Source organism: Doryrhamphus excisus, linkage group LG7 (genome assembly GCF_037039965.1).
Source record: "Doryrhamphus excisus strain RoL-2023G ecotype Guam linkage group LG7, RoL_Dexc_Guam_v1.1, whole genome shotgun sequence".
Lineage (NCBI taxonomy): Eukaryota > Metazoa > Chordata > Actinopteri > Syngnathiformes > Syngnathidae > Doryrhamphus > Doryrhamphus excisus.
Genome location: NC_136363.1, coordinates 22,246,953 through 22,258,761, shown reverse-complemented (window position 1 = coordinate 22,258,761; position 11,809 = coordinate 22,246,953). Strand labels below are relative to the sequence as shown.

The following is an 11,809-nucleotide window of genomic DNA, read 5'->3' as shown; positions in this document are numbered from 1 at the left end:
TGACACACCCACGCGGGAAACAACCCCCTCTTTCACTTTAAATGTTGTCATTATTATCATCGAATCGTCCAATTTCTGTCATTCAGACGAAGCAGCCAGGATTCCTCACCGATCAGCACGAAAATATAAGTAAGTAATAAGTTCATTTTGGGGGGAAAAACACAGTAATAATGTAGTAAAGTAGATAGTTTGAAATACTAGGTGTAAGGTTGAATTTTTGTGCCGATTTTGCGTGCGAGAAACTGTAAAGGTGCATTTATTCATGCAGTATTGAAATTGGCCACTAGAGGGTGCTATAAAGTCAACGACCACTTTACAATTCACACAGGAATTCTGATAAATATTTTCTTATTATTTTATCTAATAAATTTGACTTACCTTTGGGATATTCTTATTCTTTCAGTGACAAAAGCAGCCTTCCATAAATACTATGAATATAAAAAAAATATTTAAGCTTCTTATTTTTTTCAACAAAATGTTACCTTTAGTTGTTGATTGGCTGGAAGAAACCACGTGGTTACTTGGTGAAATCGACCTGTAAAAAAACATCCTTTCACCAGCAATTAAAAGAAGAGAGCGATGTCAAGCGTGGCTTATGAAAGCACATGAAGGAAAACGTTGCCTTTATTTTGGGATGAGGTGACGTTTCATTGATGATTGATTGCACCGACGGCCAAAGGAAGAGTCCATGTCTCCGTGTCCGCTTCACCACCCAACAAAACAAACCTGGCCGTGTTTCCCGGCATGACGGCGCCCGGACTACAGACAACCGGCGTCACACCTGTCCTCTGGTCTGCTGATGGATCCAGTCGCTGAACTTCACCACCTGCGTGTACACGCCCGGACGGTTCTGCCTGGCGCAGCCTTCGCCCCAGCTCACGATGCCCGCCAGGAACCAGCGCCTGCCGCGCTCCAGGCACACCAGCGGCCCCCCCGAGTCACCCTGGAGGCCATGGCAACATGCATGTACTAGATGAATACATCACAGCAAATCATAGCAAGCCTTAGATGTAGTGCAAATATGCCCTCTAGTGGCAACATGAAACATATTTGTAAAATTAGCTGAAATAGTTTCTAATAGCCTTCTTAGCGGCGGCGATCAGGCCCAAAACATGATGAGCACTCACCTGGCAGGCGTCCACCCCGCCTTGCAGGTTCCCGGCGCAAAGCATCCTGGGAGTGACGGCGTCGTCGTAGAGCTTGTTGCACGTGTTTCTGCTGATGATCCTCACCGCCGCTTCCTGCAAGCGCGAGGCCAGCTCTCCTGTTGACAAGATGGACCTTGGATGGAGTCCAGTAGGAGCGAGAACCTAAAAAGCAGGACCGTACCGTCCTCCATGAGGACGCCCCAGCCCGTGACGTAGCAGCTGGTCCCCATGGCGAAGGCGTGCGAGGGGGCGGGGACGCACACGGGCTGCACCAAGTCGTTGAAGAAGACGGGGGCGCTGAGCTCCAGAAGCGCGATGTCGTAGTCCGAGGTGAGCTGGTCGTACCCGGGGTGGGGGAGAATGCGGCGGACGGGCCTGGTGGCCACGCTGTTGGTCCCGGCGGTCATCACGCGCAGCCCCATGAAGGCCCGCCACGCACGCGGGTCCGAGTACCTGCACACACGACGCAAGATGAAGACGGCGGGTGGCGGTCAGGCAGGCGGTGCATTCAAGGCTCACTTGATAGCGTCCGAGTCCTGGAAGCAGTGAGCGGCTGAGACCAGCCAGCGGTTGGCGAGCAGCGTGGCGCCGCAGATGTGACCGTAGCGCTCCATCTGAAGGCTCACCTGCCACGGCCACGAGCCCGGACCCGCATCCGAGCCGCCCACTATCTTGGGACGCCTCCTGGGCCGGACCCCGCAGCCTGGGCGGCCAGCATGGATGAACACGGAGCTCAAAATGCTGGCTCGGTGACTTTCTGCTCACTCACCGCATCGCGCTTCATCAGACCCGTCCGGGCAGTCTCGGACGCCGTCGCACTCAGGGTTGACCTTACTCACACACTTCCCGTTGGCGCACTTGAAGGAGGACGAGGAGCAGCCTTTCAGGTCTGGAGAGACGATGAGCGACACCGCCCACGTAAACATAATACACCTTCCGTTTCAGGGGGCCCGTGCACACCCCCCAGCCGCACTTTGGACACCACTGGTCCATTACATTCGGACTCACATGCTCTGGTGCAGTTCATCTCATCACTGCGGTCCTTGCAGTCCACCACGCCATCGCACACTGAAGACTTGGGCAGACACCCTTGGTTGGGGCACCTGTGGTAACATTCACTTCCTGGAAACACATGGTACATTCTATTATTATAATAATAATAATAATTATTATTATTCTAATAAGGACATGCACTCTGTTGCCACTCACTGCAGCTGCTCTCCTCGCTGCTGTCCGTACACATGCTGGAACACGGGCTGCTCGGAGGCTGACAGCGTCCATTACCGCACGACACCTCGCCGGGCCTGCACGACGCTGCATGCAGACAACGCCACCGTCACTACACTCTGGTCTGCACACTTATATGCACAGATTATAGTCCTAGCGTGCACAATTATATGACATATTACATTTAGAGCATATTAGCATAGATGCTAAGAGGTTATGTAAATGGAAACAGGTGACAACGTGGTTTTGGTTCCATTCACGAGCCCCTGGGCGGCTTTGGACACCCCAATCAACACCTCTGCTAAATTCTCCCATAGTTGCAGGTGAGCAAAATAACCACCATCAGCTGTGGCTGGAGGCAACCTCCTGATGCACTTTAATTCGCCTCCGCCTTACTGAGACTTACAGCATTTGGTCTCATCTCGTCCGTCCGAGCAGTCTCTGACGCCGTCACACACGCTCCTTAAAGGGACGCAGCGTCCGTCTCCACAGCGGAATTGACGAGGACACGCTGCACACACACACACACACACACACACACACACACACTATAGCAGCATGTTCTGCCTTGAAGCACAAAGCACCAGGATGGGCCTTACCAGCTTCTACGGAGAAGGCCCGGTAGAGCAGATGGAAGCCTTTGTGAGTTTGGGATTCGTCGGAGTGGAAGTGGATGGAGAGCGGAGACGAGTAGACCCGCCTCTTGCTGGCGTCTGACACCGGGTTGCACAGCCTGGGGCAGCCAGAACGACCATTCATGATTACCTCAGCAGGACAATAACATTGATGTAAGCTGCAGAGATGCATCCACGTCCCCAAAGACCCCCCCCCCCCCCAACATCCAGTAAACCTCAGCACACTGGAAGGTCCCGTCATGGAGGTGTTCTCAAACTCACTTGACCCCCCCGACGTCCAGCCAGTCCTTCTCGCAGCCGTCCGACGACCCCTGGATGTCCACCGTCACAATCGTCATGGAGATCAGGTATCCAGGCAACGGCGCCTATTAGAAAAGAAAAAAGGGAGCCTCAATATGGGAGGGGGCAACCAAAAAAAAGACGCCCCCACCTTACCCCCCACTCACTCTTAGCTTCCAGCTGCAGTCTATATTGGGAGGGTAGTGGGAGGGGTGGTAGGGGGAGGAAATGGAGCCATTCCAGGAGGAAAGTGAGCCTCCACAGCCTGTGGGGAAAGATGGCCGCACAGGAAATAGAAAATAGTCAAGACTGGGTCCACGCCGCCACCCTGGCAGGGATTATGGTTGTCCTTTATCGACCTGCTTTCGGGACGGCCTGGAAGTAGGCCTTAAAGACGGTGCCCTCCCTCTGGCGGCTGAAGGAGAAGGTGACCAGCATGACGTTCCCGGAGGAGGTCAGACTGATGGCGGCGGGCGAGCCCTGCGCGGGTAGTCCGCACCACCTGCGTCAACATGACAGATGACGATGGCGTCGTGGAAGCGTGGGAGTAAACAACCCGAGGATACCTGGCGATGATCTTGTTCTGCAGAGGAAGCAGGAAGTCGTACGCCGAGAGCTTGTGAGCGCCGCAGCTTCCCGGCGTGGCGCCGTGCAGGGCGAGGATGACCAGCCGCACCGCGTGACCGGCCGGCACGCGGAGACGCCATTGGTAGTACAGCTTTTTGGGGCTGACGAGGCTCAGGGTGCGGTTGACGCCGTGTTTAGCGTAGAGGTCAAAGGACATGGCTGGACAGGAGCACAAGGCAGGAAACGGCCGTTCGGTTATTCCAGTTTTTCATGGCAGGAATTCTGGAACATTCTTGCGGATGAAACCTTGGAAGCCCAGCTGCCATTTCCCGCTGTGTGGATTCTTAATCTTGCCCGATTTTTCTTCCAGCTCCAAGTCATCAGGGTCTAAACCTACAAAAGTGTCACAAGGTGGGAAATATACGGGAGGTGTCCCGTCCTGGTACCAAAACCAGTACCGATTAGTCTTTGGTCCCTACCCAGCAGTTGTCGGGTGACGTCATCTTGCTCCAAGTAGTACCGCTGCTCGTGTCGGCCGTCCCACTGCACCTTGTTGCTGCCAGGAAGTCTACGCAGCAGCCTCTCGGGGCGGGACCTGCGGATGGCGGTGGCGATGTGATGCGGGGCAGAGAACTGGCTCCAGTAGAAGACGTTGAGGCCCGATGCCCCTTCGCTGCCGCACACAACCGTCAATTTGTTTGTCACTCGGGATCTTAGTACACCGAGTGGACAAAAAGTACACATGGGAAAGTATTTGATCAGCTCGCTGAAGTACGCCGCAGTACCTGAAGGCAGTAATCCCTGAGCGTAGGTAGTACGAGCGCCACCAAGAGGACTTGTAGAGTTCTGCCAACTGTTGGAAGAACACAAACAGCCATGAAACAAACTGGCACTCAACCACAGAGAGTATTAGCCACCTATGGAGGCATGGGCGTGGCAAATGATATTCATATACAAAATATTAATATTGGTGACTTTTGATTGACGGAGCCGCTTCAACGCTAGCGAGGTACATGATCCACTACAAGCTGATTACAGGTGCGTTATGTCACCTGCTCTCCTGTACGGATGACCTTTTGCTCCAGAAATCCAAATCCTCCCTCTCACATCTCTGGCCAGGACCCCCCCCCCCTCACACACACACCTCCCCGCCAACCCCCCCTCCCGTGCACAGACAATGTTGTCATTGAAGCCTTTCTGCTCGTCCTCACTGAGGCCTGCCTGGGCCTTGTCTGCCTTACAAATGGAGGGCTTGTCCTCCACCCTGAAAGAGGGCCCGGACCCTGGGGGGTATCTGGACCCCTCGGATGGAGACACACACACACAACTAGCTCCTGTTTCAGCTTTACATTTAACACAGAAAACAGACAAAGCAAATGAGAGACAAAGAAGGGGATTAGGTAGGCACCACTGGGGGGTGGTGGCGGGGGGGGGGGGGTGTTTTGATAGCAAGATTAGCTTGTAGCAAAGATGTGTGCATTCTTACGTAACGGTTTAACGCCTGAGCCTGCAGGTGAAACTGCGGCGAGGAGCAATCGGCGAGCTCCGAGGAGAAGTTCAGGTTGGGGAACTCCACGCTGCATCCCAGGAAGAACACCGAGGAGGGCGGGGCTGCCAAGGGAGGGAAGGTCAGACAAACGTTCCGTCCTCGGAAGGAAGGAAGGAAGGAAGGAAGAGCCGTACTCACACGTCAAGTAGTGGAGGGCGAATCCAATGACGGCAGTGCAGGAGAAGAAGGGCAGGAGCGCTAGCGGCCATTTTCTCCAGGGGATGCGTGCAGGAGGTGCAGCTGCCTCCTCCTCGGCCTGCGTGGTGGGCTCCTTCAAGACCCCCTCTGCCTTCCATGCAGGACAAGAGCAGCACTCCAGTGAACTCAATTTGAAATGGGGGGGGGGACTTAACAGTCCAATTAAGTCGCACGCCCCATTTGACGTCAGCTACAGGACAAGAACACATGGGGGGGTCTTACCTGTGCGGGGGGGCGCCCATGCCCGAAAACGCAGTACACTTGGCAGCTTCTGCTTTTGGGGAGCGTCCTCATAGCGGAGTCCCGTTTAGCTCCGAAGAGGCGATATGCAGCAATACCTCAGGCATAGTCACCATCGAGGGAGAGGACCCGCCACCCCCCACCCCCCATCCCCCATCCCACCCACCCCGCCGGTTTCTTGTCGGGTGGGGGTGCGGAAATCTGAGCTGTGACGGGCATTCACCTAATTCACTTTTTACCTGGGCGGCAGGTGTGACCCGGAGTCCCGGCATCCCAGCATGCATTGCAAGGGGGGGGAGACAATGAGGCCACTATGGGGGGGGGGCATAGATAAACTTCCTCCATGTGTGGACTGTGGGGGCAAAGTGTCGTAATTGTGGAAGCTCGAATGCTCCGCAGGGGCAACTGGCGAGACCTTGATGGACTAATCTGGCATCAAATGACTTGACTGGCTGCCAGTGGGAGGGGCTACAGTTCAAACTTTGCTTTATTGAACAAACATAGCACCTGAGAACAACAGTGATGTCATTTCCACGCCGTTACTCCAAAATGCCGGCAAGGATTTATGGTGGTTTAGCGTCAATGTGGCTGTAGATCCAGGAGGTGAACTTGCTGACCCTGGTGTAGACCCCCGGGAGGTTGGGTCGCCCGCAGCCCGCCCCCCAGCTGACAATGCCAATCAGGAACCAGCGCCCCCCGCCTGGCGCCTGGCAGGATAAAGGACCTCCCGAATCCCCCTGAGGCGTGATCATCACAGGACAGTAAATGCAGACGTTGGACAGGTCGTTGGGAGAGTGGGGATGGGGATGGGGGGGTGGGATCGGGGGTACTCACCCTGCAGGCGTCCCGCTCCCCGGACGCGACCCCGGCACATAGCATGCGGGGGGACACTGGTCCGTAACTCTTCTTACAGTCAGTCTGGCTCATGACGGACACCTCAGCCTTCTGCAGCACGGAGGGCAGCACCTTGTCTGGGGGGGCGAGGGGGGGGGGGGGGGGGTCATCAGGGCTCTCAAAATGCTTTTTGCTAGGAACATTGCCATGTGGACGGGGACATGTTTGTCTTATTCCAGACAAGACCAACACACCCGATGCCGCCACTTGCCACCAGGATTTGAACCCTGATGCTCTGCTACCAGTTGAGTGTGGCAGTGAACCACCTCAGCCAGCAGAGGGAGCTGTCGTGGACCAAAGCACACTGCCTAGCACATTGAGTGGAGTACAAATGGCTGTGTCATCCTCCACGAACCAGGAAGTAGCGTGCCAAATTGTCTTCAACTTTATTTAACATCAGGCGAGGATGACAATTCTCACCTTCCTCCGAGCGGTACCCCCAGCCCGTGACCCAGCAGTGGTGCCTGGCGGTGACGGTGTGAGAGGGGGCGGGCAGACATACGGGCTGCACTAGCGAGCCGATGGAGGGAGGCCACGCCCTCCTGAGCCTCAGCAGGGCGATGTCGTAGTCGAAAGTGTAGGCGTCGTAGTACTCGTGCACGACGATGCGCTGGACCTCGGCCACGTGTTTGGCGCCGCCCTGCGTCAGCATCCCCAGGTGGGCCCTCCAGCGCCGTGGGTCGGACAGCCTGTGGGGTGAAAAGGTCACATGACTCCAAGTTCTGGTGCGAGACGGCGTCGGGCAAGCGGGTGGACCTCTCTTTGCTGAAGCAGTGGGCCGCTGAGATCAGCCAATCGGAGGAGAGGACGGAGGCGCCGCAGAACAGGTGGCCTGAGAAAAGGAGGCTGACCTGCCAAGGCCACTCCCCTTCCTCTGAGTTGACTCCACCCACAACACGGTGGGACCCAGGGGAGGGGCGCCCGCAATCTGTAGAATAAAGCCTTTGTTGAAACCCACATAATCATCATGACAATGATAAGATATAGATACTGTACACAACGATATCGATACCGTACACAACGATATCGACACTCACCGCAGTCGTCCTCATCGCTGCCGTCCTGACAGTCAACCACGTCGTCACACCTGGCGTTCTTCTTGCCGATGCAGGAGCCGCTGTGGCACTGATACCTGATGGCTGAGCAGCTTGTTTCTACCATCAGAAGGTCATGCGTAGAAGTATCGTGAATAAGTACCCAATATTAATATTAATATTAATAATAATAATACCCTGAGTGCAGTTGCTTTCATCCGATCCACTGATGCAGTCCGTCTCCCCGTTGCACACAAACAGAGGATGCAGAAGACCTCCACAGTTCTTTGCAGGCCTGGCTGTGAGAACACATGAGGAACACGTCATGAACCCATCCTGCACGTCCTTAAAGCTCCCGACGGAAGAACTTACAACAGAAGACCTCGTCGCTCTCATCCTGGCAGTCGTCCAGCCCGTCACAACGGCGGCTTTTCTCCACGCAGAGTCCGGTGGAGCACAGGAAGTGACTCTCTGGGCAGGCTTGGGGGAGACACGGCATGAGGTAGGCCTCCTCCGTTTGATACAAGCGGTGGGCACGCTTACGTTGGCTGATGTTGTAGCTGGCGTACGACGCCTGGAAGGGCTGCGAGGAGGTGCGGGAGGTGCAGCGGAACTCCACCTCCGATGTGCGCTCGGCGATGCGAAAGACAGTCTGGTGTCCCACGTAGCTGCCGCAGAAACTGGAGAACAGACACACACGGCTGTGAAGGTCCCGTGGAGAGGATGCGGTTCCAACATCTCAGTCTCTCTCACTGACTGAATTACTAACAAGTTAGCGTGGTAGTTTGATATGCTTAAAGCGGCGGCCATCTCGTGTCCCTGCAGAGGATGGCGTGGCCAGGGTGTAAGAGTTGCGCAACGTGGTGTAAACAAAGACAGTAGTGCAGCAGCGGCCATTGTTTTCCAGTTGTGCGTATGACAGATGCATGTCAGACTCTACGACCGATGGATGTCCACACTCTGGACGGGTCACCAGCCGAGAGAATGAGTCAAGTGGTGTTTTGTTGTCCTCGTTCACACATACATGGCCTCCTTGATGCGCCACCAGCCGTGCTCGCAGCCTTTCAAGTCTTTCGGTTTCAGCACGTAGCCGTGGAAGTGCAGGGCGACGCCCAAAGAGGAGTCAGGTGTCTGTCGTTAAAAGCACAACCGACACATTAGACCCGGGGAGTCCTTAATGAGGCTGATTTGAGTTGTACCTTAAAGGTCCAGGTGCAAGAGCAGTGGGGGGGCATGAGGCTGGGATGGAAGGGGCTGGAGATGCGACCCGTCGTGTGGGGTTCCGACGTGGTCTCAATGTGAGACGTGCAGACTGAGGAAGCGAGAATTTGAGATGCATTCAAGGCACGGCGGTCATGTGACATACCCTCCTGTGGGACGGCCTCAAAGTGCCCCCTGAAGCTCTTGGGTCCGTTGGTCATGGTGAAGGACAGCAGCATGACGTTGGACGTGGACACCATGGAGACGGCGCCGGACACCGGCTCACACATCCTAGGAGCACACATCATGTTGTCGGGGGTGGGGGCGGGGACGGAGTGGGACCCACCTGTGCAGGATGCGCCCCCTCATGGGCAGCAGGGCATCATACACCGTCAGGGCGTCGTTGACGCAGTCGCTGGCCTCGATCTCCAGCGAGTGGACGGTCAGACGGATGAGAAAACCGGCGACGGCGGTGAGCTTGACGTGGCATCGCACGCCCCCCCACGACGAGAAGACGTTGAGAGGGACGCTCGCTCCAGGAAGGTTGGCGTACAGTTTGTCGATACACTGAGAACCTGGGGGGGGGGTGGATGTGTTGATGTGGATGTGATCCCTTTCAGAGCAGCATCGGTGATGATGATAACCATAGAACTAACAAACAAGGCGACGAGCGCTCATCAGCACCTACCTGCAGCGTTGGACGTATAATCTGAGCGTAGAACCGCTGCAAAAAGAGCAAAGCCGTCAGTTTGATTCCCAAAAAGAACTTTTCCACCCTCAAAGCGAGGCACCGTTGATGAGGATGGAGTCTACGTCCACAGGCAGGCCCAGCAGGAAGCCCACAGAGGATCGGTTCTTCAGGCTGCTGTGCACCGAGTCCTTGAGGATGACCCCCACACATTCCTCGCACACCGCCGCCGCGCTCTTGAGATGCGGAACCACAAAGACCATCCAGAAGTGCACCAGGACGCCTCCTTCATTGTTGGTCCTGCGTGACGTGGCACACGCGTGAGCAACAGAATCAGTGGCGTGTTATTCCTTCGTGGTGCTGATGCTGACGGAGCCTACGTGAGGTCGGAAATGGTGGCGTGCTTGTACAGGCGAGCCACCGAGGACGTCTTGTACACGCTGCTCACCTGCAACGACAACAACAACAACAACCACCAGGGTGGACATCCGCCACGCCACACCCGCCGCACCACACATACCACATGTTGGATCTTGGTTGCCATGGAGACAAACTCGTGGGATTCAGCCTGGCGGTACTCTGGGATGAACTCCACGTTGGCCACACGGAACATGCCGGCAAAGTAGGCGCCGCTGTTGCCCTCTCGTCGAACTGGCCACAGACAGTTTATTAGGCACAAGAGGATTTCAATAAAACATGGAGTCACGTGACTGGGCACGTATCGAAATCGACAATTAACCTAACCTTTTTGGAATGTGGGAGTAACCAGAGTACCCGGAGAAAACTCATGCATGGGAAAAACATGCAAATTCCACACAGGCACAATTTAAAATAATAAAATAAAATAATAATAATAAGGAATAAATTGACCGATGTTTTTTTCATAAATCCACCAATGAACTTGAAAGGAAAAAATGATAACAACAACAACAGGGCTATATTGTTCCAAGCTGCTGTTTCATATGTAAGCGATAGGGGGCAGTCTGGTTCAGCATGCTGGTTAGAGCACGCGTTTGGATGGAAAAGGCTAGAATAAGAGAATGAGGAAGTGTTTAGTGTCGTATGTTGCCGTTACATATAAATGGCCACCTGAATATAGTATCAATATCAATGTGAACACGACCCCCCCAAACTTAACCCCACACTAGCCTTAGTTACTTAACCGTCTGAAGTCAATGTGAACGTTAGCGAGCTAATGCTAACAGATAACAGAAGAAGGCCCGACCGTAGACGTGAATAGCAAGTGGCCCCGCCCCCGACTGCTGAACACCGGTCACATTTGTATACATTCGCTGATCCGGGCATGCATAAATACATATTTTCATTTCATATATTTATATTACAATATTGGTTGTATTCCATACGATATTTAAGTAAATATATATTGATAATAAAACATTTTGTATACAATGATTGAACGTCTTATGGTCACACACTTACAAATGAAGACCCAAAGCAGCGACCACAGGACGACCACCAGCACGAAGACCACGGCCGTGATGATGATGGCCAGGTGCTGGATGCTCAGCAGGCGGGCCCACAGCCTGGCGAGGCCTTTGGGCTTCCGTCGGGTCTTCCTGTACTTCCTGCACAGCTTCTGTATCGTGTGGTCCACCGTGGACACCTCCACAGACACATCTGTAACCTACAGACGCAGATCACGTCACACGGGGCATGGGGGGGGGGGGTGCAATCCGTCTCATTTGGCCTTTTGGAGAGACACCACAATGTGGCGGAGGCTAATAGGATGGGATTAATGACGCTGAACAAACAAGAGTCGTGTTCAAGAGTCATGTTCAAATGTCAGTTCCTTTAACAGCCATGCAAATCACCAAATATGAGAATGGACTTTAGTGACCAAGCTCTCCGCTTTATGAACTCATTGAGTTACTCAATGGACATCAATTATTCACGCACCGCCATCCCATACTGGCCAAGTGCACTTCATCCATCCCAAGTAGGCAAGGTAAGGACTCCCAAAGGAGGGGACAAGCCATTTAAGGAGGACGAATAAAAGAGAAGACAAGGAATGTTCTTACACTGGCAGCATCAGGTTGAGACGTGTCCACGTCTCCGCTGTCCCCCTCAGAGCCCATGACGCAGGCATCCCTTTAAAGCCTCCGTCCCGGCTTCTTTTCAAAGACGCATCC

General features: G+C 54.3%; 1 protein-coding gene across 1 annotated transcript; it reads right to left on the bottom strand.

Moving 5' to 3' along the window:
- Positions 1–606: 606 nt before the first annotated feature.
- LOC131108634 (transmembrane protease serine 9) lies at positions 607–11,341 on the bottom strand. The gene is made up of 33 exons (XM_078791726.1): positions 11,100–11,341; positions 10,040–10,310; positions 9,763–9,959; positions 9,660–9,695; positions 9,318–9,546; positions 9,138–9,262; positions 8,971–9,083; positions 8,796–8,902; positions 8,315–8,451; positions 8,144–8,251; positions 7,969–8,070; positions 7,775–7,891; positions 7,494–7,665; positions 7,158–7,426; positions 6,426–6,814; positions 5,544–5,793; positions 5,343–5,467; positions 4,642–4,709; positions 4,336–4,529; positions 4,163–4,249; positions 3,856–4,075; positions 3,649–3,791; positions 3,457–3,554; positions 3,272–3,375; positions 2,975–3,108; positions 2,782–2,886; positions 2,358–2,462; positions 2,157–2,270; positions 1,918–2,037; positions 1,668–1,851; positions 1,330–1,601; positions 1,128–1,264; positions 607–943 (listed from the first exon to the last, which is right to left on the bottom strand). The coding sequence occupies exons 2-33, from the start codon at positions 10,270–10,272 to the stop codon at positions 776–778; spliced, it is 4,962 nt and encodes a 1,653-aa protein (XP_078647852.1). The 5' UTR covers positions 10,273–10,310; positions 11,100–11,341; the 3' UTR covers positions 607–775.
- Positions 11,342–11,809: the final 468 nt, after the last annotated feature.

What these genes read in the sequence shown, in the direction of transcription:
- LOC131108634 (XM_078791726.1), bottom strand. Translation starts at nt 10,272, where the DNA reads ATGTTCCGTGTGGCCAACGTGGAGTTCATCCCAGAGTACCGCCAGGCT. An exon ending in TGAGGCCGTCCCACAGGAGG is followed by an intron (nt 9,084 to 9,137) that starts GTATGTCACATG and finishes TCGCTTCCTCAG; the next exon opens with TCTGCACGTCTCACATTGAG. An exon ending in CAGGACTCGGACGCTATCAA is followed by an intron (nt 1,602 to 1,667) that starts GTGAGCCTTGAA and finishes TCGTGTGTGCAG; the next exon opens with GTACTCGGACCCGCGTGCGT.